Source organism: Indicator indicator, chromosome 20 (assembly GCF_027791375.1).
Source record: "Indicator indicator isolate 239-I01 chromosome 20, UM_Iind_1.1, whole genome shotgun sequence".
Classification (NCBI taxonomy): Eukaryota; Metazoa; Chordata; class Aves; order Piciformes; family Indicatoridae; genus Indicator; species Indicator indicator.
This window is the reverse complement of record NC_072029.1, coordinates 18,117,297-18,143,797: the sequence shown is the minus strand read 5'-3', so window position 1 is coordinate 18,143,797 and position 26,501 is coordinate 18,117,297. Positions and strand designations below refer to the sequence as shown.

Genomic DNA, 26,501 nt, shown 5'->3' with positions numbered 1-26,501 from the left:
TCACGTGTGTCACAGTTGCAGTGGCTATACCAATTTGTCCTAGGTATTACTCCAAATGTAGACTTTAGAACTCAAGCCAAGTGAATCTTTTTCAATTTCCAAACAATACTAAGATGCTTTTTTAAAAAGCAATGACATGCTTCATTGCTTCCCTTGCAAACACCAGTTCTTTTAAGTCTGTAATGTGATCAATAGTCCATATACTCCTGCTCTGCTCTGGTGAAACCTCACCTGGAGTACTGTATCCAGCTCTGGAGCCCTCAGCACAAAAAGGACATTGAAGCAGGTCCACAAGAGGGCCACAATGATCACAGGGCTGGAGAACTTCTGTGAAGAAAGGCTGAGTTGGGGTTGTTCAGCCTGGAGAAGGCTCTGGGAAGACATTTTTGTGGCCTTTCAGGACTTAAAGGGACCTATAAGAAAGTTGGGGACAATCTTTTAGTAAGCCCCCATTGCAACTTGTCAAGGGTCAATGGTGTTAAACTCAAAAGAGAAGAGATTTAGACTAGATAGAAGAAATTTTATACAGTGAGGGTGGTGAAACACTGGCACAAGTTGCCAGCTTCACTTCACCTGGAAATATTCAAGACTAGATTGGATGAAGCCCTGAGCAACCTGATCTAGTTGAAGTTGTCCCTGGTCACTACAGGGGTGGGGTTTGGATTAAGTGATCTTTAAAGGCCCCTTCTGAACTAAAACATTCTATGATATGCCAGGATTTCAGATTTGCAGCTGGTTACTGATGATACTGCTCTCCATTATGGACAGCAAATTTTGGTTTTGCCCTTAGTGTTGTCACTGCAATGACAACCACTGTATGGCAGTGCCAGGCATTGAGAGCTATGGGTGAGGGCTGATCTGGTCATGTGGCAGGATTTGAGGGCCTTGTCTAGGCTTTCATAGCAGGAACAAACTACTAGGATACATTTCCTGTAATTTCCCCCATCCTGTTGAAAAAATTGTGGGAAGTGTGGGAACACTGCACTCAACTAGGGAGTGTTGCTTTCCCATGCTCCCAAGTCTCCTGTAGATGAATGCTTGATTGTATCACAGAATCAGTCAGGGTTGGAAGGGACCACAAGGATCATCCAGTTCCAACCCCCCTGCCATGAGCAGGGACACCTCACACTGCATCAGGCTGGCCAGAGCCTCATCCAGCCTGGCCTTAAACACCTCCAGGGATGGGGCCTCCCATCAACCACCTCCCTGGACAACCCATTCCAGGCTCTCACCACTCTCATGGGGAAGTACTTCTTCCTCACATCCAGCCTGAATCTCCCCACTTCCAGCTTCATTCCATTCCCCCTAGTCCTGTCACTACCTGATAGCCTAAAAAGTCCCTCCCCAGCTTTCTTGTAGCCCCTTCAGATCCTGGAAGGCCACAAGAAGGTCACCTCGAAGCCTTCTCTTCTCCAGACTGAACAGCCCCAACTCTTTCAGTCTCTCCTCATAGGAGAGCAGCTCCAGCCCTCTGCTCATCTTGGTGGCCCTTCTCTGGACACCTTCCAGCATGTCCATAGCCCTCTTGTAATAGAGGCTCCAGAACTGGATGCAGTACTCCAGGTGGGGTCTCAGCAGAGCTGAGCAGAGGGGGAGAATCACCTCCCTTGACCTGCTGGCCACACTTCTCCTGATGCAGCCCAGGCTCTGGTTGGCTTTCTGGGCTGCAAGTGCATATTGACAGCTCCTATTGAGCTTCTCATCCAGCAGCACCCCCAGGTCCCTCTCCTCAGGGCTACTCTGCAGCCAGTCCCTGCCCAGCCTGTAGTTGTGCTTGGGATTGCCTCTACCCAGATGCAGGACCTTGCACTTGGTCTTGTTGAACCTCCTGAGGCTGGCTTGTGCCCACCTCTGCAGCCTGTCCAGGTCCCTCTGGATGGCATCCCTTCCCTCCAGCCTGTCTGCTGCACCACACAGCTTGGTGTCATCAGCAAACCTGCTGAGGGTGCACTCAATGCCTCTGTCCATGGCACCAACAAAGATGTTGAACAAGCCTGGTCCCAGGGCTGATCCCTGAGGGACTCCACTTGTCCCTGGCCTGCACTGGGACATGGAGCCATTGACAGCCACTCTTTGGGTGCAGCCATCAAGCCAGTTCTTTATCCATCTCATGGTCCACCCATCAAACCCATGTGTCACCAGCTTGGAGACCAGGATGTGGTGTGGGACAGTGTGGAAGGCTTTGCTCAGGTCCAGGTCAATGCCATCAGTTGCTCTCCCCTCATCTATTAATGTTGTCACCTGTTCATAGAAGGCCACCAGGTTTGTCAGGCAGGATTTGCCCTTGGTGAAGCCATGCTGACTGTACCCAATCACCTCTTCACTATTCCTCTGTCTCAGTAATACCTCCAGGAGGATTGTAGTTTTGTTGGATTTGGGATCAGTTCTGGTTATGCAGCATCTCATGCCTGTGGGGCCAAGCCCTGACCTGGAGGCATTAATGTTATGTAACTGGTATGTTAGTGCTTGGTTGCTCTTGGAAGCAAAACCAGTTTGGAATGCAGATGAGAAGGGATTTCTGTCCTGCTGCAAAACCTTTCAAGGTTGATGTGGAGAATCCATCTTTGTGCTGGAATGAGTCCAAACTGCTCTTCCCACTCTGATTGTGAAGTACGAGGTAAATAAAAACAGAATGGTGATTTTGTGGAAGGGCTCTTCTAGGCTTTAGAAGAGAGAAAGATGACAGCTGCAGGAGCTTTCGATAAGCTACTGGCAAGAAAGTTTACTCCAGCCTTCTGTAACTTCATTTAAAATGTGATATAATGACTGTTTACACTACAGCCTAAAGCTGCTTCCTGTTTCCAGGGCAGTAGTTATGCCAGAGGCACACCACTTCTTCCAAGTCTATGGGCCCAGGATATGATCATTACCACATTAATAGGAAGCACCTTCAGACTGGAACACTTGACAATAACTGTATCCTGGAGTAACAAACTTCTCACCATTCAGCTTGTGAGTTTGTAAGCTTCTCCTGAGGAGAAGAAACAGGAAATCACTGTATCTCTCTCCTCTGTCCCATTACTTAAAATGCAATTAATTCATCTTTAAAATTGTTTTAAGGACCTAATTTGAAGATGTTGCTGGTGACACCAGTATATGCCGCAGAAAGGGATCTGTAATTCCCCCAGTTATTGCTGTTCAGTATTCACCTGGTGGTGTTGCAGTGGGCAACGTGATGCCAATACACCAGGGTGAGGAATGGGAAAGCTGGAAGTTGCTCCTATGGTCCAGTAACTCCAAAGTGGAGTCAATGTCTCCAAACAGCTGCCTGCCTATTGGTTTTGTTGCTTGGGGTGGAGTATACCACACTGGGGTGAGTAATGGCCTTTTTAGAGGGTTGGTCACTGGGAGGAAATGCCACATCAAGTGGTGATTTAATTCTGCAGCTTGACTTGGATATTTGGCAGTGGCGTTGTTGGCCTCCTTTTCTTATTGTAACAACAACTTGCTTTGATTTCTTGAACCAGCTTGAAGCACCATATTTATTGGCTTTTGTTTCCAATGAGAAAATATGTATAATTTAATTAGTCCAAGCTGAAAAGAGGAGGTTAAGGGACTGAAGTCTTTTGGCCCTTTTTCCCTCCCATAAGATTCAATCCAAGTGCTTGTTTCACTGTTTTTTGCCCTCCAAGCCTGTCCAGCTTGCTCTGTTCTGGTAGGATGGTCTGTTGATGTAGGATGCATGCTGCTTTCTGGTCTCTGTTGCTGCATCGGTGAAACTTGCTTCAGTGATTTTTGGACTCTGAAGCACGTGATGGTTGGAACTTCATCCTTAGTTCTGCTTAAAACCTTCCTTGGTCCTTCCCCCATTGTTGAGCAGGGTCTGCTCAGTGAGCTGCACACACTGTTGTGCTGCCAGGGGAAGTTTGGAAAGGCTGCAAGACACTACAGGGCCCAGCTTACTGGGGAAATGGTCCAGCATCCTGGGCTGCCTTGGAGTACAAATGGAAGAGGAAATTTGTTACTTGTGTCCATCCTCAGTGAGAGGAACAAAAACTTGAAGAGGCAGCCTCAGCACACACTATTCCTTTCCCTATAACCTGGACCGAGCAGCTTTGGAAGGGCTTCCTGCATCCTGGCTGTCACAGGAGAACTGACTGTCTGGATAAACATTTCCAGTAGGATTGGAGAGTTTCCTGAACACTCTGTGTTCCCTCTGAATTAGTGCTGTTGTGAGGGGGGATTCCTGGAGATGGCTGTACCTGTGCCAAGTGCCTTTCACACTATGTGAGCCAGGAAGCAGCAGCAGATTTGGGTGCTGTGCTCTCACAGCTTCACATGCTCATGGGATTGGATCCCAAAGGCATTTTCTTCCTAAATATTGGCAGGGAGCTTTTCTACTCCCTCACTGGTACAGACCATGAATGGTTGGTGGGAGTGCAGGGATTAGTCAGGTTGTGTATCTTGTGGTGATTAATTCTCAACAGCTCTGGTTGTATTGGATTTTGGCCAGTGATGCCAAGGAGGGTAGCAGAGCTACGTGTTCAAAGTTGTATTGAATGCCTTCAGGTCCCTCGGTTGTCTTAAGAGTTTCCATCCACTGCAGTCCTGATTCTCTCTCATCTGCAACTGCTGCAGCTGCTAACTGCAGGAAGAAAACAGAATAATGCTTCTTGGAGGGAAAGCTGACTTGGCCCTGAATGCATGTTCATGTATGTGACGTGTAAAATGTGCAGGACTGGAACTGACTGGCAGTGATTGTTTTCTGTTTGTCTTCTTATTCCAGCATCACAGTCACAGCTTTTTACTGCTTGGAGTCCCATCTTGCTGTGCTTCTCAAGGCAGTCTTGTCATGGAACTTCAGTGGTTACATGTGGATCTATCCAATTCTTGATTGTTACAGCAAATTAGTATTTTCCTGTGCTTGCTTTTACAGTTGTGCTTCAAACAGAGAATAGGCTCCAAGATGATCCCTGATAGCAAGAGATGTACATTTGGCAGGACTTGAAATACTTGTTTGAGGGTAAAGGCTGCTGTCAGCTGTAGTTTGCTGTTAGAGTAGTCTTTAGTGAGACTATCTTGTGGACAGTCTTTGTTCACTTTTGCTCTGCTGTGTGCAGGAGGAAAGCCATGCCATGCTGGTGTCCTGGATTGGGTGTTGGGAACAATCTAACAAATGCTAATGCTGGAGAGGATGTGCTTAAAATTGTCCTGGCCTGGAACTGGCAGCAGCCCAGGCTCTTCTTCAGAAGAGCAAAGCCAGGAAGAGATTTCCAGGGCCTGACTGGGGCTCTTTGGCCAGGCCATCACACCAACTCTGATCTCATGATGCACAAGGGGGAAGAGAATAAATAGCTTTTGACTTTTGGTTTTTTTTTGTATATAAAAGGATTTGGAATATTTGCAGAATGCTGTGAAGGGAGAATCTGCTTGGGTTTTTATTTCTGTGCAGGTGATTGCCATCAAGGTGAGGTGTGTTGTGAATTGCTGCCTATTCACTGGCATCCATTCCCCAGGCAGTTGAGTTGCTTGCACCCTTTTTTGAGCTGGCACCTGCGTATGCTTTGGGTCTGCATGGCTTCTTGGTCAGTGCAGGCTTAGCAGTCATGATGATGCACGTGGATGTCAGCTATAAAGGTGCTTCTCTTAGCCTTGTCTGGGGGCCAGCCTGTGTAAATAAGCAGCAGATGTTCACAGCATGTTTGGAGTGAAAGTAGCATTCGCCTCAAGGATGGAGGAGTGCTTTTGGGGTTAGAAAGGGAATAGTACAATAACTTTCACAGCACGTGCTGGATGTTCTTGTGTTTTCAATGGCTTTGATCAAAGGAAAATCAGGCTTTACAAGGCCAGTGATTGGCCCCCACTTTCCTATTCTCACTCTCTTGTACCAGAGAGTGCTCACCTGACCCTGATAATGTGCTTCAGTTCATTAAGCCACAAGCAAAGGCCTTTTTTTTTTCTGAGTGGATTTTCACCAGTGTATGGGGCTAAACTGGCTTCCTGAGGTAGTATGTGAGCTCCTTCCAGGGGGCTTGGGGTAAGGGAAGAACAGGATACATCTGGCAGGAGTGAGACTAGACCAGTTCACTATCTCAGGTCTCCCCATCTGAAAAGGCATGTGAGTATCAGACCTGTACTGGGTCCTGTGTCCATATTTTTAACTACCTTAAGAACCTGGGGTAAATAAATTTTCCTGTGTTTTTCTGGGTACCTTCTGATAAGTTTTTAATCTTTTCTCTGCATAGTACTTAAAATGCTGCTATGAATCATACAGATACCACTTGATGTCTGTCTACTGAAGTTAGAATTGGTGTGAAGTCCCTACTGTTTCTGCATGATTTGAAGTAGGAGGTGCTAATGCAAGAAATGAAACAAGAAATAACCTTTAAATGTAATTTTGTTGGTTGAAAAAAAAGATTTAATGACTTCCACTTGTTGTTACTTTATCTTTCTGCAGGGATGTGAAAGCAGGAAATATTCTTCTTGGAGAAGATGGCTCTGTGCAAATTGCAGGTAACTTTCCTGGTAGCTTTTGTGGAAGGGCTATCCAAAGAGGTGGTTTAATGATCAGGAAGAAATCTACATAAAAATGTAAACTTCAAGGAGCCCCACAGGCCTTAAGGCAAACAAACAAAACAAGACTAACACCACCAAAAGCCCTGATGATAAACAAACCACAAACCAAAACAATAACAACCCAGAGTTAATTACATCTTGTTATCTTAAAGTACTATTCCTTGGAATAACGACAATCAGATGAATAAATCCATAGACTCAAGACCTCAGAATTAATAGATTAGATAGAATTCTTGGCATAAGTTGGTCAGATTGTTAAAAGAGCAAGTTCATAGACTTGGAAGGGGACTGCACAGATCTTGCTGATTCGTCATCAGTGTATGAAGTGGTTTTTAGAAGGACTGTGGTGAACAGTGGATGCATTCAACAGAAATTGGTATGTCTGAGAGTAAAAAGTCACTTGCAACTTGGCCTTATCCTGTGGTCTGCAAGTCAGGCTGTTCATGTGGATGCTCCCTAGTCTGCTTCAGTTGAACTGAGTGGCAGAGTACATGTTTGACTGCCCTAACCCAACCCAAACTGGAGTGGACTGGAAGTTGTGGAGGCAATTGTGCAAACAGAGAGACAGGGTAGGGATGACTGTTAAAACAGTTACTTTAGCTAATGCAGATGTGCCTGCAGATGCCTGTTGTAGTTACTGCTGTCCTGAGCTGCATCAACACAGGTATGTTGGAAACAGCCCTTAGATGGGTCATGTCTGTGGAAAAGGGTGTTGTGTGGTGTGCAGGGGTTTGTCCATTCCCCCCTTCCCTTTTGGTGTTTTATTTCATACATGTTCCTACAGACTTCAGTCTCTCTGGAAATCAAGAATTGTTATTGTGGACTGTTAAGTAAGACAAGATGTTTGGACAGTACATTTAGAACCTGTGAGACTTGGTTTTCCTCCTCGTCCTAGTGTGCTGGGATTTGCATCTTGGAAGGAGAGGTGTGGATTTTCTACCAGGGGACAGAATGCTGAGGGTTTTTGTTTTTAATAGGTAGCTCTTCTCCCTTTGCAGAAGACAATAAGCCCTTTTACAGGACATAACATCTAAAACACAGGACTTTTGTTCTAAACCTGAAGTTGCTTTCTTTTCCCTTTTAAGTTTCTCAGTGCTCTTAATGCCTGCTGTTATATTTCTGATGAGGTGTAAATAATTCATCTGTGTGGCAGCTGATGGAAGGTAGGGAGTGGTTTCTAAAAGACTCAAAGGAGCAAACTTTGACACTTAAGTGACTTTTAACTCCTTTAAGTCCTTACACTTCTAAGGAGCAAACAGTGACATCCTGCAGGTTTTTTTCCATAATGGGGCCAAGATGTAATGTTTTGGATTTGTAATTGTGAGCTTTGGTTTGTTCTAGGAAAGGCTGCAAATATCTATTGCATTAGAGCAGTGCATTGTTCTCCCGAATGTTTCTGCCAGCCCAGCAGAAGGTTGCTTGTGTTTCTCTTCCACAAGGGTGCCAGGGCTTGGATTTCTCTTTTTTAAAATTAATTTTTATTTTATTGAAGTTTACTGGTTCTAGATACATATCCATGTGGGTTTTTTCCTGATGGTTGATTTTTAATTGATAAGTAGTTTTAAATCATGCTTGTATGAAGCAAGGTTTATATTTTCTGTGATTTGTACATGTTCCCCTGGCCTGAACTGTCTACTGGTGGTTTAGATGTACAACATTTAAATTATGAAATCCATCTCTCTGCACATCCTGTGAAAGCAACATTGCAAGATGTACAAAGTTTCCTCTTTGCAAATTCTTTCTTTGAACACACAGAAGTACTAAGCTGTAACCTTTCATGAGGCAGAAGAGCAACTGAACTCAACCAAGGTCACCAAGTTCACTGCAGTGACAGGAAGCACTTTCTTTTATGCTAAGGCAGCTGATGACTTGAAAGAAAGAATAATAAATGAATGACTGAATGCTAGAGAAGAGCCTGACCTGGCCATAACATGAGATTTTTTTTCTGTGGGAATTTCTGACACTTAAGCTTTCTTTCCTCCTGACCCAGGATGAAATAGCAAAATTTCTGGTGAATTTTTTTGAGGAGGAAAAAATGCTGGAATCAAACTAAAGCAAACAAAGCAAGTTTTGTTTTAGCAAGATCAAAGCACTTGCCTTTGACAATAATATTAATGCATATTATGAATAATTCTGTTGATCATTGACTGCTTCAGTTATCAGCTGGATGACATCACTGCTTTCCCATGAAACAAATGTGTTTAAGTTTCACTGGAAAATTACACCAGGAAAAACAAAACAAAAAAAGATCTGCTGTGGAATGAAGCCTGAGGGTTAGAGTGAATGGGACACCTCCCTTGAAGGAGCTGGTTTAGTCTGTGTAAAAAATTCAAATAATGTAGCAGAAAAGAGCTGCTTCAATTCTTTTATAATGACTCCTTTCCATTTCTCCATCCCTCTACCACAACTGCCTGTGAGCAGTTGTTAAGAAGGTCTTACTCAGTGTTTGGCCTATGCAACCTTTTGTTCCTCTGTGTTTCCTACTGCTGGACACAATTCTTGTTTCAGAAGAAATGTAAGGAATGTAAATCTCCAACAGGAAATCCTGTGAGGGGAAAAAACTCCAAAGCTGCTTTCAAGGTTTAAGAATAAAAACATTCGACCCTGTGGTGAAGGAAACCCCACTGCTGGACTCTACCTCTACAATGTGTCAGTGAATTTATTTACTTTGGAAACTGTAGGGAATTCATGGCAATAACTTTGCTGCAGGATTGTACAGTTCTGACTTCTCTCCTTAATTTGGGCTGCACAATTCTGTTGCTAAGGCTGAACAGAAAAAAACATCTTGATGGAGGTGTGTCTGATGTTTCTCAGGCTGTTTGTAACTCTGAATCAGTGGCTGTGCATCAGACCTGAAAGCTGCAGTGGGAGCACTGGGAGCTGAGGCAGGTTCAGGTGAAGTGATGGAGGAGAAATCTGTGAGCTTGGGAGAATTTACTGGAAGTAAGAATTCTAAAAATTCTTCTAATGGCCTGTGCAGCTTCAAACTCCTCCCCAGGTTCTCAGACTTGGTGGTTTTTTTACTGATAGCTCTGTCTATTTTTAACTATGTAGCCCTTTCTGTTTTCAAAATGTGCATCCACTGAACCAAAGCATAAAATTGCCTTCCACAGACCCAGCTGACCAGTGGGACCTAAAGTGAGGCTGTTTGCTTCGATCTTTCTTTCACTTCTTTCTTCAAGGGCACAGGCTTGGGCTTGTGGCTTGGCACCAAGTTTTTGGGGCCTGTTACAATTCAGAGTATGACTTGCTCAGTTTGAAGTGTTTTCCTGCACATTGAATTAATCTGTCTTCTGGAAAGAGCAGGACTCTCTCCCAGATACCATTGTTCTGGGCCATGCTGATGGTGGTTACAATGTAAATTGAGATAGCTGTGTTCTTTTTGTGTCCCTGCCTCTCCATGGCATTTATTGTATTTTGGGTTTTTAATTGGAGCATTACACTTCTTTGCCCTGGTGTTTATGTGCTCCCTGGAGTCTAAAAACTGCGTGGGTAAAAACACTCTTTATCAACACAAGCTGCATTGGCACCAGTATTGCTGCATAAACCAGGGCACTTCTCACAGTAAGCAAGGCTTAATGTTCTTCAGTTTATTTAACTGTGCAGGCCCAATAAATTATTTGGAAATGAAGTGATAGCCTGGGAAAGGACGGGAGAGCTGAAGGGAACTCCTAGCGTACATGAGCTTGGCCGGCACAAACCATGCTCCAACCATGGCAGGATATTAGCATCCTACTGAGAGAGTGTGCAGACTAATTCTTTCCCCCCCGCCCCGATTTTATCCACTGAGATATTAAACAATGCTGTCACTCACCCTGGAAGGTGCATGTCCCTTCACATGTGGGATTTTTCTGTTGCAGGAGCAATAACCTGGTATCTTCAGGTTTCAAACCCAGTCTGGTGATGAAGGTGCGGTGCCCGAGGCACTCGGTGTGCCTGCTGTTCTGGGCAGGCCCCGCTCACTGCCAGGAGGTTGGAGTAGATTGAGATTTCACGAAGTCATTCAGGACTTGCTAATTGATACTGGGCAAATTGCCTACCCCCTCTCCCTTTATCTATTTATAAAATGGGGATAGTTAAGGCCAGGCAAAACTTGTGTAACTGAATTTGTGTAACTTTCCACAAATCCATGCCAGCTTGTCACCGGTTCGCTGTGTTCCTGACTGCTCTTAATTCATTGTACTAAAATAGAGCTCTCCATAAACATCGAGCTATGATGCAGGCAGTGTCATCCCCCCACTTTCCTTTAGGAAACTCTAACTTTGGGAGATTAAATTGTTTTAACAAGAGGCAAAGCTTGAGTCTGGGAGAGGAGTGCTGATTGCAGGACTGACTTGAGCAGCTGGTGTCTTGTCACAGACACCTCTGAGCCTCTTCTGCTGTTCAAAGAAGGGGCAAAAATCTTTTTCTCCATGGTTGGTGGAGAGTTTTGGTGCCTCCCATGCAGGAGCATGATATGAAGGAACTTTTTGTGTCACTTGTAATATATGCTTTTCCTTCTCTAAGGTTTCCTCAAGGCTTCACCCAGCCTGGGCTTTGTCATTCTTAGGTTACATTGTACAGCATTAGTGTATCTTCATTAATGTCAGGGCTGGTTTTGGATGTGGTCTTTTACTGGGCAAAGGGATTTCCTGCATCTTTTATGTGCCTTGACATTACTGCAAAAAAGCTAAACTTGTGTTGCTATAAAGCTGCTGTTCTGAATGTGAATTGATGAGAAATATTTGTGACTGTAGAGATCCACCTTTCCAAATGAGAATTTGGGAGAACAAGTGTGTGTTTAAAGGCCATATGGTTATATAATGTTACTGGATCTATAAAGTAAGGAAGTTTTCAATTCTTGTTCTTCACTAATCTCCCTTTGCTTTCAAGTCTTTACCACTCCTTATGTTCTCAGCACAAAATTGCTATTTACCACTGACTTGCTCCTTTTCTTGCCAGGTTTTATTAATCTTCAATGCTCTAAAAGCTGTGAGGTTTGCAGAAAAACACTAAGTACCACTGCAGATATTTCCTGATGGTGAACAACTGAACAAGAAGGAGGCTCACTAGTAGTGGAAAAAAAAAATCACTTAGAGCTATCTACTGAAATGCTTTTATTTTTACTTAAGGAGAGATATCATCTCAGCTACCCAAGGTTAAAAACAACTCTTGAGTGGTTTGAAGTCAAGATTCGTTTATTCTCTTGTTCTGCCCCCACTGAAGTTGGGTCTGATCCCAAACTCTGTTAGGAGCCTTTTTGATGTCAGTAGGCTTTAGTCCTGGCTCCTAATTAGTGCATAGTCTTCTTTCCCTTAAACCTATCTTGTAGCTACCTACAGTAGCAGGCATTTGGGCTTTTTAGGATTAAGGTATGTTGCAATTCCAGATGGCTAAGGAAAGGTGATTTTTAGAAGGCTGGCTTGTAGATTTGAATGAACCAGTCTAACTTTTGGTACTGGAGAAATGTATCTTCCTGAGGTATCCAGCAGCAGTGGTGCCTCTTGTGATGTGGTTTTGCCTTAGCTTTCTTCTTGGTGAGTTGTTTAGACCGAGTCTGTTTCTGTAATGCAGAGTAGTAAGAGGAGACTTTTCCTTTCAGCTTCTGCATTTCCTGAGTGGCCAGAATAGTTTTCAAGTGTGACAGCTTGGATGCCTTGATAGCAGGAGCTGTTGCCTAATGCCACACTTCTGCAAACACCAACCTGCAACTTCAGTGCCACCGAAAAGTGTTTTGTAGGGTATGTGGTTTGCAACACATGATGTTTGTATTGAGAAAGACAAAAATTGCTCTATTTCCTGCAGAGCCTGTATCAGCAGAATTGTCATTTCCATTCTGGATTGATTTTGCTGTGATAAGAGTCTATGTATATAGACTTTCTTTAAAAAAAAAAAAAAAAAAAGGCACCTTTGGTTTATGTCACTGAAACAGCTTCAGCAGGTGAATTTTTTTCCAGTGCCTCAAAAAATGATAAAAATCATGATCCTGCCACTTGCATCCAGACATCCTGGAAGCTATGATTTGCTATCAGACTGCTGGAAGTCTACAGTTTCTGGGCTCCTTTAGGATATCTGATAGTCGATGGATTCCCAGCAGTGGTGACTACTGGTATTGCAAGCCAGGTCCAAACATTTCCAATTCCTCCTTTGCCCTGATGATACAGTCCTTTCTGTTAGCACTGTAGTGAGTTGATATAAAATACAAGTTCCCAAAGAACAGTACAAATGTAAACACTTCTGAGCTGTTGTACCTCTTGAATGTCATGGCTCTCCTCATTTTCTAGAGTTAAATTGGTTTGCAGTAACCTAGTTCTATCTCTGCAGATAGGTAAGTGGCAGAGGGAACAAGAGAAAGATTGTACCAACTGCTCAAAGTAAGACTTGAACCCTAAGTTGTGGTTAGGATTTGATTCTATTGCTTTGCAGATATTTCTTGAGAGCAGGCACATTCTTATCTTAATAGCTAGGACTTAGATAAAGTTAGTAAGATGACATTTGAGAAGACTGTTTCAAAGTCATTCCTTAGAGCAGAGCAGCACAGGCTGCTTGTGCCTGTTTTAGCTCGGTGGAAATGGGGGGAGTTGATTGGAAAGTGTTGAATAAATCAACCTTGTACAAAATATAACTTAAGTCTTGTACTGAGCTCAGATACAGCAGGTACAGGGGCACAGTTTCCATCTGGAATTTATAACTCCTCATTGGATGTGAAATGTGAATGCTGTGTGCTCTGTGCAAAGGACTTGTGTTTTTACTGCTGGAATGCTTTTGCTCTGAATGGCATTTCCTTTACCCTCAACATGATTGCATGGAAACCTGAGGTAAGATAATATACACAAGTTCAAGTACAGCACATCATGATAATATGCTGATGGCACTCAGACAAGTTTCTATTAGTATTGTCTTATTTAAAACAACTTCTAATTACTTTTGTGTTTAGAACAATGGGCCTTGCAGAGCCTTCCCGTAATGAGCAGTAGAGAGCAAGTAATTCTACTCAGAACTTTTTGGGAAGATTGTTTGGTTTTCTGAGAAAAGCAAGGATAGTGAATACGCAGAGGGAAGACCTCAAAGCAAAATCCCTGTTGAGGAAAAAGTGGGTTTCCACAAGAAAACAGGGCAGCACATCTAGAGGTAGCCAAACCCTAACGTTAGCCATTTGCTACTGCTAGTTTTAGCCCTGTGATTTCTATGCACCTTTCTTAATATAAATTTTCAGTTATCCCTGTCTATTTTAGTGAGCACGAAGTTCCTATCCTTGGAAGCATCTAGTCTAAGTGAGCTGGAATCTTTCAGCATCTTATTCTTCTGAGTGATAATTTCAGTGGTGCTTCTCAAATATTGAAAGACTGGTGCAAAGGGGCTCATAGTGCTGCTGCTGTGGTGCAGAGGGAAGCTTGGGACTGTCCTCACGTGGATGCTGTTGCTAGCAAATTATAAAGGGGGATCCTCTTGCAGTTGATTCCTTGGGATAACATCCTTAAGCCATGGGATAACCCTGTAGCTCCTCTCAGTAAGACTTTTGCATTACAGCTAACTGTCAGTTGAGTTTCAAGGTTTTTCCAAGCAGTTGTGGTATATAATGTTCTGTGTGTAAAATGGAGGTGGGGGTGTGGGGGTTAAACTGAGTTATGGAGAATGAGCCATTTTAGGTCTATAATGCAGTAACACATAAGCAGTGTTGCTTGGAGCAAATCAAGATGAAATACTTTTACAGTTTTGTGTTTACAGTTTCCCTATCACCTCATTTATTTCTTTTGCTTCTCCAAGTAAAGTCTGCCACTTTCTCTTGAATGACTTGGTAGCCAAATCTTTTGTAATGCTCTTCTCTGAACAGCCATGCTGTGATCCCACTGCTATCCCTGCACACTACTGCTGCTGTTCGCTGATCCTGGTTTCTATGTTGTTCTTATCATAAATGCATAAAAGTAAAATCAATGTTATCTTTGACAGCATAGTTTTGATGTAAAAGAATGTTTTTCTTTAAATATCACAGTTACCAGCAAGTGTGTGGGGCATCCCTGAGGATCCTTCAGCTTGTGAAAGATGTTTCAAATGAGAGTAATGCTGTGCAGGGTGTGAATACCTGTCTGCAGGGCTTCCTCTGGGATGGTCAGACTGGTTAGCAGCACATGTTGCTCTATTCAGTAGCACTGCTTTATCCTTGGGAACTGCTCCAGCTTCCTGTGAAAGCACTGAGCATCTCAGCGATGGAATATTACCAAGCAAAGCATGTTCTAGACTATCCAGAATCCAGGGCTAGTACCTCCCCTCTGCAGGGTGTAGTTAGGGCAGTTAAAAGTTACAATGCCTACCACCTTTTAATGTACTTCATTGCTGAAATTGTTAACAGGATGCCAGCTGAAGTTCAGTTATGACTTGTTCTGTATGTATAAAATGTCAATCAAGTACTGGCTATCAGAGGCAGGTTTGTACAGCAGCAGGTCTGCAGGGGGAATTCTGTAATGTGACCAGTGGGCTGTAATGGAAAGTGGAATTTTCCTCTCTGCCAGCCAGCACTGAAAGCTCTGCTGTCCCCAGTAATTGAATGGTGGACTAGACACCATTCATCTGCCAGCACTCTCAGCTAACTGTTGATCATTCTTCATTTATTAAGAAACCTCTCAAGTGTAACTCTGCAGACTAGTACTTAATAGATAGCTGGGAATACGAGGGGAAAGAGAGGACAACCCTTCAGCTTGCTTAGGATGTGCTCCTAACAAAATCTGGTTTTGTTTTCTTTTCAGACTTCGGTGTTAGTGCGTTTCTGGCCACCGGTGGTGACATTACCAGAAATAAAGTCAGGAAAACCTTTGTGGGCACACCTTGCTGGATGGCACCAGAAGTTATGGAACAGGTGAATTGTTTTTCCTAATGTCTGCTTAGCTGATCTGCGCCTGGAATACCCTGTTGTCAGCAACAGCCATATTTGCTTCATATTAAGATGATAATTTGTCATCCTTTCAGGCTTTCTTAAAACCACAGGGATTTTCTTCAGTTTGCCTATTGCAGCCAGGACGTGTTGGGGAATATTGAGTGGTCAGGAGATCGAGTTTTTACCCTCTTGCTTTTCTTCAGGCTCTTGCCTAAGGTGAGGATGAGACAGCTCAGATATTGCATAAAGAAGATTAACCTGCCCCTCCCTCTTGTATAAATGTGAGGTAGAATATAAATAGCTTCTCACTTGGTAAATATGCATGTATACACCTCTTCTGTATTTGTAGATAGGAGGATTTGATGTAACTAATTGCAGCAGGTACCAGTGGGGAGCTAGGATAGTGAAATAACAGGCAGCTGAGTTTAGGTTTGTAGTTTCTCTTGGCTTAGGAGTCCAGAGTGGGAATGCTGAGGAGTGCTTGCCTCTCCCCCTTCCTCGTCTCCTCTTTTGGCTAGGTGAAAGATGGCATACTTCTTCCTGTGAGGTGGAGATAGGCCACTTTGTCTTCCACTACTTCTGTACTGACCTACAAAAGCTTTGTCTGCATGACTTCTGATGAAGGCCACCTGGAAACTTTTACTGTAAAATATTGTTGCTTATTTCCGAGCAAGATCCACAAGCAAAGGTGTTCCGCAATCCTGACAGGGCATTTGCAGTAGCTGTCTATTGCACTGACATTCAGTGCCATAAACACTGAAAATTATCTTGCATCCCCTTAAAATCAGTTTGATGGAAGGCTGGACCCAGGATTTGATTTCTGACAGGTGGGCCAAGCAGAATTACAACTGACTAAATAGTTTTGTTGGTTTTTTTTGCTTTTTTTCCATTTATTGCTTCCAAAAAATATTTTTGACAAAAGTTTTTTCTGGAAAACAAGTACACCCACCTTGTAACACCTTGTAACACCCTGCACTTCATAATAAAGTATTTTGAAGCTTAGGAGGAACTTGAATTAGATCTCCACGTGTATAAAATGATATACTGCTAAAACAGTGTTAGAACTTCAATGCACTTTTTCTTGTGTATCAAACTTCTGAGAGGATTGAGGTAATTTTGGTGTAGCTTATATATGCTATTAAAGCCTTTTTCATTGTCTGACCTTTTCAGTGTCCCCCCCCCCCCCCCATGGTGGCATTGAGGGGTTGGTGTGTTACAGCACTCTGCAGCCTCCTTGGATGGGGTACGAGTCTAACACTGCAGAGTGCAAGAGAGCTCCCAAGTCAGGAGCTGTCTTTGCAGGCTTGCTTCTGAACTACTTCACTGTCTTGTACTTCTGTTTTTGGAGTGTGGGGTTTTTTTTTGCTGTTTATGGCTATTTGTCATGATGATTTTAAAAATAAATAAACCCAGAGTATCCAGTGTTTCCAAAACCAGATCCGAGTTGTCCCTTGCTTTGCTTTCCTTTGTGTCCTGTCCTGGTGCAGGCTGGCCAGGACCTAACAGTGGTGTTCCAGGCTGTGGTGTTTTAGTGGATGCAATCTGCAGGAGAGCAGGGGGAAAAAAAAAAAAGATTTTCAGGAAGATACTATAAAGGGGGAAAGAAGGTGTTAGTGACAATGAGGAGGTCCTTAGAGTCAAGGAATAGTTTTGGTTGGAAAAGACCTTTAACTGTCAATTCCAGTCATTAACTCAGCACTGCTAGGTCACCACTAAACCATGTCTCTCAACACCACATCTACACATCTCTTAAATACCTCCAGGGATGGGGACTTAACCACTTCCCTGGGCAGGCTTGAAAACCCCTTTGGTGAAGACGTTTTTCCTAATGTCAAATCTAAACCTCCCCAGGCACAACTTGAGGCCATTTCTTCTTGTCTTACCCCTTGTTACTTTGGAGAAGAGACTGACCCCTACCTTGCTACAACATCCTTTGAGGTAGTTTTAGAGAGCAAAAAGGTCTCCCCTCAGACTCTTTTCTGCAACAACCTCTGGTTCCCTCACCTACTTCTCGTAGGGCTTGTTCTTTACAGCCTTCACCAGCTTTGTTGCCCTTTGTGATGCAACAGATATGTTTCTGAAGGAGGCAGGTTTTCTTAGGGAGTTCAACCTTTTCATGAAGGCTGTGCACGTCTAACTTGTTGCAGATGTTAGATGGTGAGGAGGTAGTTTGGATGTTGCTGTGAAATCCTTCAAGTCCATTCATGTCCATCATACTATCTTCCAGCAGGTGTCACTCTGGGCTGCTCTATCCAACCTGGGAAAAAGGACGAAGGGGTTGCTGTGGGTTAGCCTTGGATATGTAGAGACTATCGACCCAGTTCCATCTGGCTTACTTCAGCATCATTAAGTTCCTTTAGCTTGTTAACACATGATAGCCTGGCATTGCCTTTTCATGTGTCTTCCCTTGACAGATGTATGGAAAGAAAAGGTGGTGGGGAAAAGAAATGTCACTGATGTAAACTAACTGCAGGGTGGTGACTAATAGATATTGGGCAGATGTCAAGATGAATTGCTGTGGACAGTTTTGAACTTCAAAGCTTTCACTTGCAAGCAGGATTATATGGTAGAATACAAAAAAAAAAACCCCAAAACCCAAACCAAACCCAACCACTGAACAGTTAAAATCCCAGTGGGAAATGAGGAGCTGTGCAGAATAGAGATGTGCTACAAGGCCAACTGCATGATAAACCTCAGATGTCCCAAAGTTATTCTTAAACCCTAAAAAACAAGTCTGAGGGGAGAAAAAACCCATCCTTAACAGCATGTTTCTTCCTGCACTCTGTTCTGTTATAGTGGATATCTGTGCTGGTTTGATTAAACGATTTGTAATCTGTTCATAACCTGAGGCACTTCAAGAAACCTTTCAGACCCTTAAGGCTCATAAAAATGATGCTTCCAGAGTTGAAGAAATTTGTGCAAGATAATAAAGTCCTGTTGCTATAAGAAATTTCAGTTGCTATAAGAAATTTCACTTCAGATGTAGTACTGTATGAAAAATAGTGCAAGAGGAGTTGTTTGTTTGCCAAAATTCAAGATCACCTTAAAGGCAGAGGGGGGAAGGTTTTTGGCTTCATGACAAAGCTCGTTAGGTTAGCTGAACACAGTATCCCTATTAGCTTTGCTCTGATTCAATATTCTTTTTTCTATAGTGTAGAAAGAAGAAACACAAACCATTCTGAGCAGCCTAAATGCTTTTTGTGGCTGCTCTCTAAGTTAGTACATGATGTCTCTCTCTCCTGCAGCAGAGAAAGCCAGTGCCAAAATATTACCTAATGATAACGAGGAAGCAACCACTTTGGCATATGAAATATTTTTTCCTGTGCATGAGGGGAAGTAAATGCCATAAATTTTCCTGGATAAGTCTGTGTTTAATGTCAAGCTCAGAAGCTGCTACTAATTAGTGGGGGAAAATATTAGTCCACAGACAGAAATGAGGAGCTTTTTTACTGAGCTGGTGTGTCCTGAAGTTTCAGGATCAAGCATGTTTGTGGTCGGATTGATTAAGCGGTTGACTAGAAGTGTAGTGAGGCATGTGTCCCAAGGGCATAACAATCCATCTATTAACTATGGGAGTTTCATTAAACAGTTTAATGACTCTCTGTGTCTTTGTATGGAAGTCAGAGCCTGGCTTAACCCAGTGCCCCTTTATATTCTACACAGAGGTTTATGGCAGAGCAGTCCTAGTTGCACAATACACAACCATAATTTTCATCGAACCGACTTCTAAAACACCTCCTTGAAGGGCTAAGGAGCTGGAGGGGGAGAAGGGAGAAAGTGTTCTTTCCATCGCTTCAAGACTGTAGTGAATGTCTGTTTGGATTTGAGGGAAAAGGAGGAAAGGCAAAAGAAAGGGACTATAGTGCAGGAGAGCAAGAGGCAAATGCTAACATTCTCTAATGTTTTTCAGGTCAGAGGATATGATTTCAAGGCAGACATCTGGAGCTTTGGGATCACTGCTATTGAACTGGCCACGGGGGCAGCTCCTTACCATAAATACCCTCCAATGAAGGTGAGCAGCTCTCCAGATACTTGTACTTGATAAAGGACCAATGTGTTCTCTGGGGGTTTCCAAGAATTTGGCCAGCATGCTTCACTGAGGAGTTTGTCCTCTCAACTTGCGCTTGGGGATCGCTATGTTCTTGGATGTATCTGAAGTCACCTTTTAAAAATACACCACTTAATCAGTATTGTCTGAATCCATGCAGTTCTGGTTTAGATCCTGAGTCTCACCAGGGTCACTATTCTTGAAGGAAGTGCTGTGTGTTTTGATCCTGGAGCCTCTAAAGGCAGCAGATGTTTTCAGAGCTATAAATAATGATTTAGGACATGTTAGCTGGCATCTCATGACACTGGGATGGCATGTGCCATTTCTTCTTCTGCACTGGTAATCCTTGATGCCTCTCAGAAATCCTGTGACCAGTTATCCAGAAGGCTGGCTGATTTTATTGAACACCAGCACAGTCCTGTCAGTCACTGAAGCAGTGGAAAGTCCCCCATCAGTATGAGACAATGTGGTATTGGCAACTTTAATATCTTATTGAACTTCAGGTGGAGGAAATGTTCTTGTTTAAACACTAACGCTTCAAAAATCTTATTTAAAATATCTTGAAGTTTAGATTGCCTTATAGTTTGGCCATCTTCCTTATTTCCTGACTCTTGAACCAGGGACTACTTCCAAAATGATGATTTTTTTCAGGGAGTCTGCATCTTAAAGTTAACCAGAGTTGACCCCTGCAGTTGAGGTCTGAAGCATTCTGTCCTACAGAGCGTAGCCCCTCTGTGAGATCTGATGGATCCATGTCTCAGTAATGAAACTGAACCCATTTGGCCCCACTCTGTTTTAGGGCTGCTTTGCTTCTACTTCTGGGATGCATGTTCCTTCAGATCAAACAGGAGGAGGTGAAGAGGAGCTTATGGTTACACTAGTTACCTGAGATGTGAGACCTGTAGGTGCCAAGTCTCTGGATTTTAGGCATACTATGGGGCAAGCTTTCCTTTGCTGAGTCTTTAACTGCTGGAGTGCCATGCAAGTTGGATGTCACCTCTTATGACTTGGATACATCCTCTCCTACCCCACAGCTGCAATAGCATTTGGGAATCCAGTAGCTCCTAACTAATTTGAACAGGCACATCCATGTGTAGTTTCAAATGCCAGGACTTTGCACTGGTTTAACTCTCGTGGAACAGAATTAATTTTAAGATTTGTGTCATCTCTGTGCAAGACTGTTGAGGATCTGAGTGGTGTAGGAGTGCCATTAAAGCTTGTGACAGAGCAATGAGGAGCTCAGGCAGATGTGTTGCTGAGTTAGCTGTTGCTGTTTTAACTGATACTTCCTTCTGTGCTGTGATGATTTGCAATATTTTGTGTAGCTTTTGCAAGCTGTACTTCTGTTTGTTGTGTGTTGAATAGATGGGTTGTAGCTTTGAATGTATTTTAGTTGTTTAGTATCTTAGCTGTCATATGGTACATAGAATGATGAGTCTCCAGTTCTGTTAGGGATGGGTTCCAGTGGTGCAGCCTGCAAGGGGATTTCTGTATTTTATTTATTGAATGTAATTGTATTTCACTGCAGACTAGTTTTGTTATACAGTAAAATGGCCCATGCATTAAGTGGCCCTCCAAGGAGAGGGGAAAAAAACCAGAGAATTCTGTCATGGACTGTATAATTTCAGTTAGATTGATGGGCTCTTGCTGCCCTAAGCAGTATAGCTGTTGAAAGCTATTTAAATGCACCGTGTGCTGCTTCCTTTTCTAAAAATAGATATTCATCTGTATGTAGGTGACAAGTGAAAATGGAAATGAGTAATTTTCTTTCTTTCCTTTAGAATCTGAGTGATGTGAAAGAAATAAATCAGTTTGGCTTGATAGGTGCTTGTGTTGGAAACGTCTTCACCTTTTGTCACGTTGGTACATGGAAGTGAACCTTTGTGTTTTGTTATGTCACCCTTCTGCTTTTATATTAACTTGATTTTGAGCTAAGAAATGCTTGCAGGGATATCTAAACAGAGCCTTTGAACCAAGCTACTCATGTCAAATGAGCAAGGCCAGTAGAAATTCTGCTATGCTCAGGCCTTTAATCATACCAAACAGGCCTGAAAGCATATCCCAGCCTTGTGTCTGACCCTTGGATGGCACCATGGGCCAGGAGATGTGATGGAAAAACAGTAGCATAAATCACTGGGTGTAAATTAGCCTGGCTTCCCAAGGAGAGGAGGTAGAGGTAACTCTTGCTAGATCCTGTTGTAGGAGTCTTGAATCTCTCAACCAACAGCCAGAATTTGCAGAAGAGGAACATTTTTGAGAATAATTGTTTCTATAAAGCTAGTGAACGTGGGAAGCAAAGGCAGAGACCCTGTCATTGCCTTGAGGAAAAGGTAGGTGAGTTTTAACTGTCTGCTAAATGTGAGGAGACAGCCTGAATTTTAAGAAATTTCCTTCTGAGCTTTGGCTACCTTCAGAGAGCTGTTATAATGAAGCAGTCCTTGTTGACTGAGGTGCCTGATGAAAAATACTAGTCTACAATCCAGCCTTCCCAAGATCCGTCTCTAACAAAGGCCAAGAAAAATCTCATTGCCAATAGACATAATTCTTGCAGGTTTTAATGCTGACGCTACAAAATGATCCCCCATCTTTGGAAACTGGGGTGCAAGATAAAGAGATGCTGAAGAAGTATGGCAAATCGTTTAGGAAGATGATTTCATCGTGCCTACAAAAAGACCCTGAGAAAAGGTAAGAACAAGTAACAAGAAAAATTTAACCCCCCCCAAGACAAGCCCTAAACCTCATTGTATTCCATAATTTTTTAAAGCTGGTACATTCTCTGCCCCTCCAGCCTTTCAGGCACAATGAATGCAGCAGTTATGCTGTGTGGCAACAAATTCTCTTGGCTGTCCTTAAAAGTAAAGGATAAATGTTTGGCATTGTGGCAGGCCAGGGCACACATCTTCCATTTGGGTTAATGAGAGTGCATCCCAGTCCACTCTGTGTGTAGTGCCATTCTCCCCCAGGCCACCTCAGGCAGGTGACTGCAGTTCATGTTTTGTTCCCTGTCAAAACTGCTCTGTGCTTATAAATCAGCAATGACACCTTGGGCAATATGTGTTTACTTGCAGAGCTCCAGAATAAACTTTTTAAAAGTTTGCCAGTGCAAATAAAGCTTCCAGTGTAGTTTTGACTTGCTTGATTATAAGGAATACTTGGCTTGGGAGGGAAAATAAAGAAAATCACTGGCAAATTTGTACCAACTTGTTTTCATCAATGCAGGTTGCTTAAATGACCTAATGGTGCTTTCAGTCTGACTTTCAAAAGCAGCTTGACTGCTCAGAGATGGTAGAAATGCCACCAAGGGGGTGGGTGGTGCACATGTGGAGGTTCAGGATAGCATCGTATTGTTGTGTTGTGGTATACTTCAGAGCTGCACCAGGGTCCAGCTGCCTACAGCACTGTTTGAAACCCATAGCCTGGCACATAGGACAGCTCAGATGTATTTCTGTGGAGGCCAGTCATAGTGTTTGCCAGTCTGCAAAGATGTTTAAAGGAGTGTTCATCCCACATTAAAGCCAGTTTTCCTTAAAATGCATATGAGAAGAAACAAGCATTCCCACAGAGCAGTTTTTACACCTCTTCCCCCCCTCCCAGCCCCTGCAGTAAGCAAACTAATTCTGGAAAGGGAAAAGTCTCTTCATAATAATGAAGACATTGCAGTTCCCTCTTGTGCCAGATCCAGGAACAAAGGCTTCTCATGCATCATGAGATGGGATCTTTCTCTTCTAACAAGCTTTACCCTTGAAATGCTTAATGAATCCAGTGGAGTGCTTGATAAATGCTGATAGCAGGGTTGTTTTTTTCCAGCATGTGTTTTTCTCCTTTCTAGAATGTATCCTATCCCTTGCATTAGAATGAGTGCTGCTGAGAATTAAACAATCAGTCTGAATCATGACATATCCCTTCTCATCTCAAGCACCACTAATAGCCACTGCCATCATCCTGAGTATGGAAGCAGGAGGTCAGCTCCTAAAGAGAAGAATGAGAAGAGCTTATGCATGTTGTATGGGTTCACAAAGAGAACTTAGTGCTCTTTAACTGTTTTGAGGGCTCAATTCCTAGAAAGTGGATGATTTTTATTAGAGTCTGAGGTGAAATAAACCCTGTGCTGAATGAGCTTAGCAAGTTACCAATTAAATGCTGTTACTATTTTAAGTGCAGTGTGGGAAATGTTGTAAGCTGGTAATTTCTCATGTGGGTGTGAGGCTTTAGAAAGCTCCTTCTAAACTGACCATGGGATGTCTTTTATTTTGCAATATTTATCCTAAAGTCTAACTTAAAAGGGGAAGGAGTTTGTACTTGGTCATTTGCTGTTACACAAAGGTTGATTGCCTGTGTTTAACAGAACTAATTGCACATATACAATCAAGTATCTCTGAAAGAACTCTTAATACTCACACATGGGGAGTACTGCATCCCTGCTTAGGTGATCCCTCAATTTTGAGCATGTTGCTTCTGTGATCCTATCAAACTGGTTTTCAGGGCCTCAAGTTCAGCATTGAAATGGGAGCAACTTCTCCACTCCATCCCCAAGTTATTCACTGCTGTTGAACAGAATAGGCTTTGAGTATTTAGAAGAATGCTGGTGTAAAATTAATTGGAATACATCAACTAATTTTTAGGGCAATTGTACAGGAGAAGCCAATGCCCTTATGAGGTGCCATGTTAGAACAAGCTGCAGCAACCTGGAACAGCCATTGTGTTGAAAGGGAGTCTTTATAATTCTTTGCTACATCTGTTTTATTGGCAGACCGACAGCAGCAGAACTCTTAAGACACAAATTTTTCACAAAAGCAAAGGTAAGAAAACACTTCCTAAACTGATCTGTGGAGAGGATTTTTCAGAACTGTGATGGGTATGGTGACAGCTTTATTGGCATGAGTGTGGGCTGTTTTACTTAGGGCCAGCATAGCTGACTTGAATGGTTCATTGAGTGAACAGAATGAAATCTCTCTTCAGTACCTCCTTCCATATGCTGCTATTAGAGGAATGATCTAGAAATTCTTGAGCATTTAAATGTCTTTCAGTGGCTTTTGGTTTTTTTAATGCTTTTGTAATGGTGCCAGTCTGGCTGCCTGTCCAACCATAAAGGTCTCTGTGGCAGTAAATGTAACTTTTATTTTAGTAAACTCTATAATCAGCCTGTATGCAAAGCAGTGAATGAGGCCCACTGTGCCGAGGACTACTTAAAACTATTTCACCCCATGCTGCCTAATGGAAAGTGAAGATCCTGTGATACAAAATGGTTAAATACTCTCATTCTAGCCTTGAAGTGAACTGCCAGTGAGCATTTGTGTGATTACTGCCTGGAGATTAGTGCATATGCAGTGTGCAAGGTGTTACTGAGGGAGACAGAAATAATACAAGGGAGAATTTATATTTCCATGAGAATGAAGAAATGCTTTCTGTTTGATTTTATTCCTGTGGCATACAAATGATCGAAACATATGAGTTTATAGCAGAACACAGGTCAAACTGTTGAAAAGATATCTGGTGCCTGGGATAGCACAGCAGCATCACCAGTTAAAAGTAGTTTTCAGCTCCCAGATTAAGGTGCTTAAATAGAAGTAGTCACATCTAGGTATCTGTTCAGGAGCTGGGTGTCCTATTGAAGTTGACAGAAGACTGGCAACTGCAACTGAGGAAGTCAAGAGAGTGATCCAGTGTATGAAATGGAGGAGTTTGCTTCAGGGCACCTTTAATTGATATCTGGGTTCTTGACAGTCTTAACTAGGTATTGTCCATGGTGGGATTTTTGGCATCTCTATACTGGATACACACTTGGTGTCCAAAGTGACAAGATGGTTTACACATTGCTGACCTTTCTGTGTTTGGTTATGTACATTCTGGTTTATGTTATACTTCATTGTGTGCAGAATCTCCTTCGTGCTTTCATTAAGCTGCTGCAGAGTAACACATTAGCATATGTGGTGATAGAAAATTAACATCATTATAAATGAGGCAACACTTAAGTTGGCACCTGACCTGGAAATGTGTGCTAGTTAACACTCAGTGTTCAACTGCTTTCCATTCATCAGCCCCTGCCAATCTGACAGCTGTAACTTGAGGACAGAGGAGTCCAGCTTCTGTTTGTCTGTACAGAACTGTATTTAAATGCAGCTTGTGTTGTGTTTTGATATTGCTGAGAGCCACTTCTAGGAAAGAGGTAGCATGTGTCTGGAGGCTCCATTCTGCCTTGCAAGAAACCTTCACAGGGCAGTTTTGGGAGCACTTCATGGGCAGGGATGGCAGGGTATCTAACTCACTGGTGCCAGGCAGATCCCAGTGCTAATCCCAGGGTACTCACCTAGCCCATGTGCCCTGCAGCCACCAGCTTGGCTGCACACTGCGCTGCTTGGAAAATGGGACTCAGAGCAGCCCAGATGTTTGGCAGGCTGGAATAATTTTAATAAAGCATCACTGCACCTGCCTAATACTTAATCTGTTGTGATCACTGTGTTTACTTCCTCTCTAAGCATCATATGTGCTGTACGGTTTTTCAGCCACTTTAAATTGTGCTGCCTCAATTCCTCAGTCTTATTGCTCCAGCATAGAGGGGTTCATGCTTCCCAGCCTGCCTGACATCTGAGGTTTGCCTTTGACTGTCGGACAGGTGTAAATTTAGGAGTAGAATAAAGCAAAGGGGCTGGATCCAGGTGGTGTGGTATCTGCAAATGGAAGAATGCCAAATCTCTCAGCGGGATATCAGATGCTGTAACGTAAGAAATACCTTTTCCAGTAAATCAGACAGACTAGAATATGACTCCTTGGTTGTTGCTTCCATGTTACATTTCATAGGGAAAGTACTACTGCTAACTGAAATGAAAAGGTATTTAGGCTGAAGCACTGTGGTCCAAAGGAAGAAAGTGATTAATATCTTTGGGGGAATGAGGATGAAACACATAAAGCATTTTCTGCTGCAAGTAATTTAAGTTTCTTTATCCAAGACACTGAAGGAATCAAAGGACATTTTCAGCAATGCAAATGTTTGATATTTTTCTTTTTACAGAATAAAGAATTTTTACAAGAGAAGATGTTGCAGAGAGCACCAACAATCACTGAAAGATCCAAAAAGGTAACAAAAAC

General features: G+C 42.9%; 1 protein-coding gene across 2 annotated transcripts in view; it reads left to right on the top strand.

The window, feature by feature from the left end:
* The window catches only part of OXSR1 (oxidative stress responsive kinase 1), a 94,767-nt gene that overhangs the window by 53,595 nt on the left and 14,671 nt on the right, over window positions 1–26,501 (top strand). For both annotated transcript variants that reach the window (XM_054390233.1, XM_054390234.1), the window contains exons 5-10: window positions 6,398–6,453; window positions 15,240–15,349; window positions 19,278–19,379; window positions 21,967–22,100; window positions 24,166–24,214; window positions 26,425–26,490. In XM_054390233.1, coding sequence (XP_054246208.1) covers window positions 6,398–6,453; window positions 15,240–15,349; window positions 19,278–19,379; window positions 21,967–22,100; window positions 24,166–24,214; window positions 26,425–26,490 — 517 coding nt within the window. The remainder of the gene's footprint in view (window positions 1–6,397; window positions 6,454–15,239; window positions 15,350–19,277; window positions 19,380–21,966; window positions 22,101–24,165; window positions 24,215–26,424; window positions 26,491–26,501) is intronic.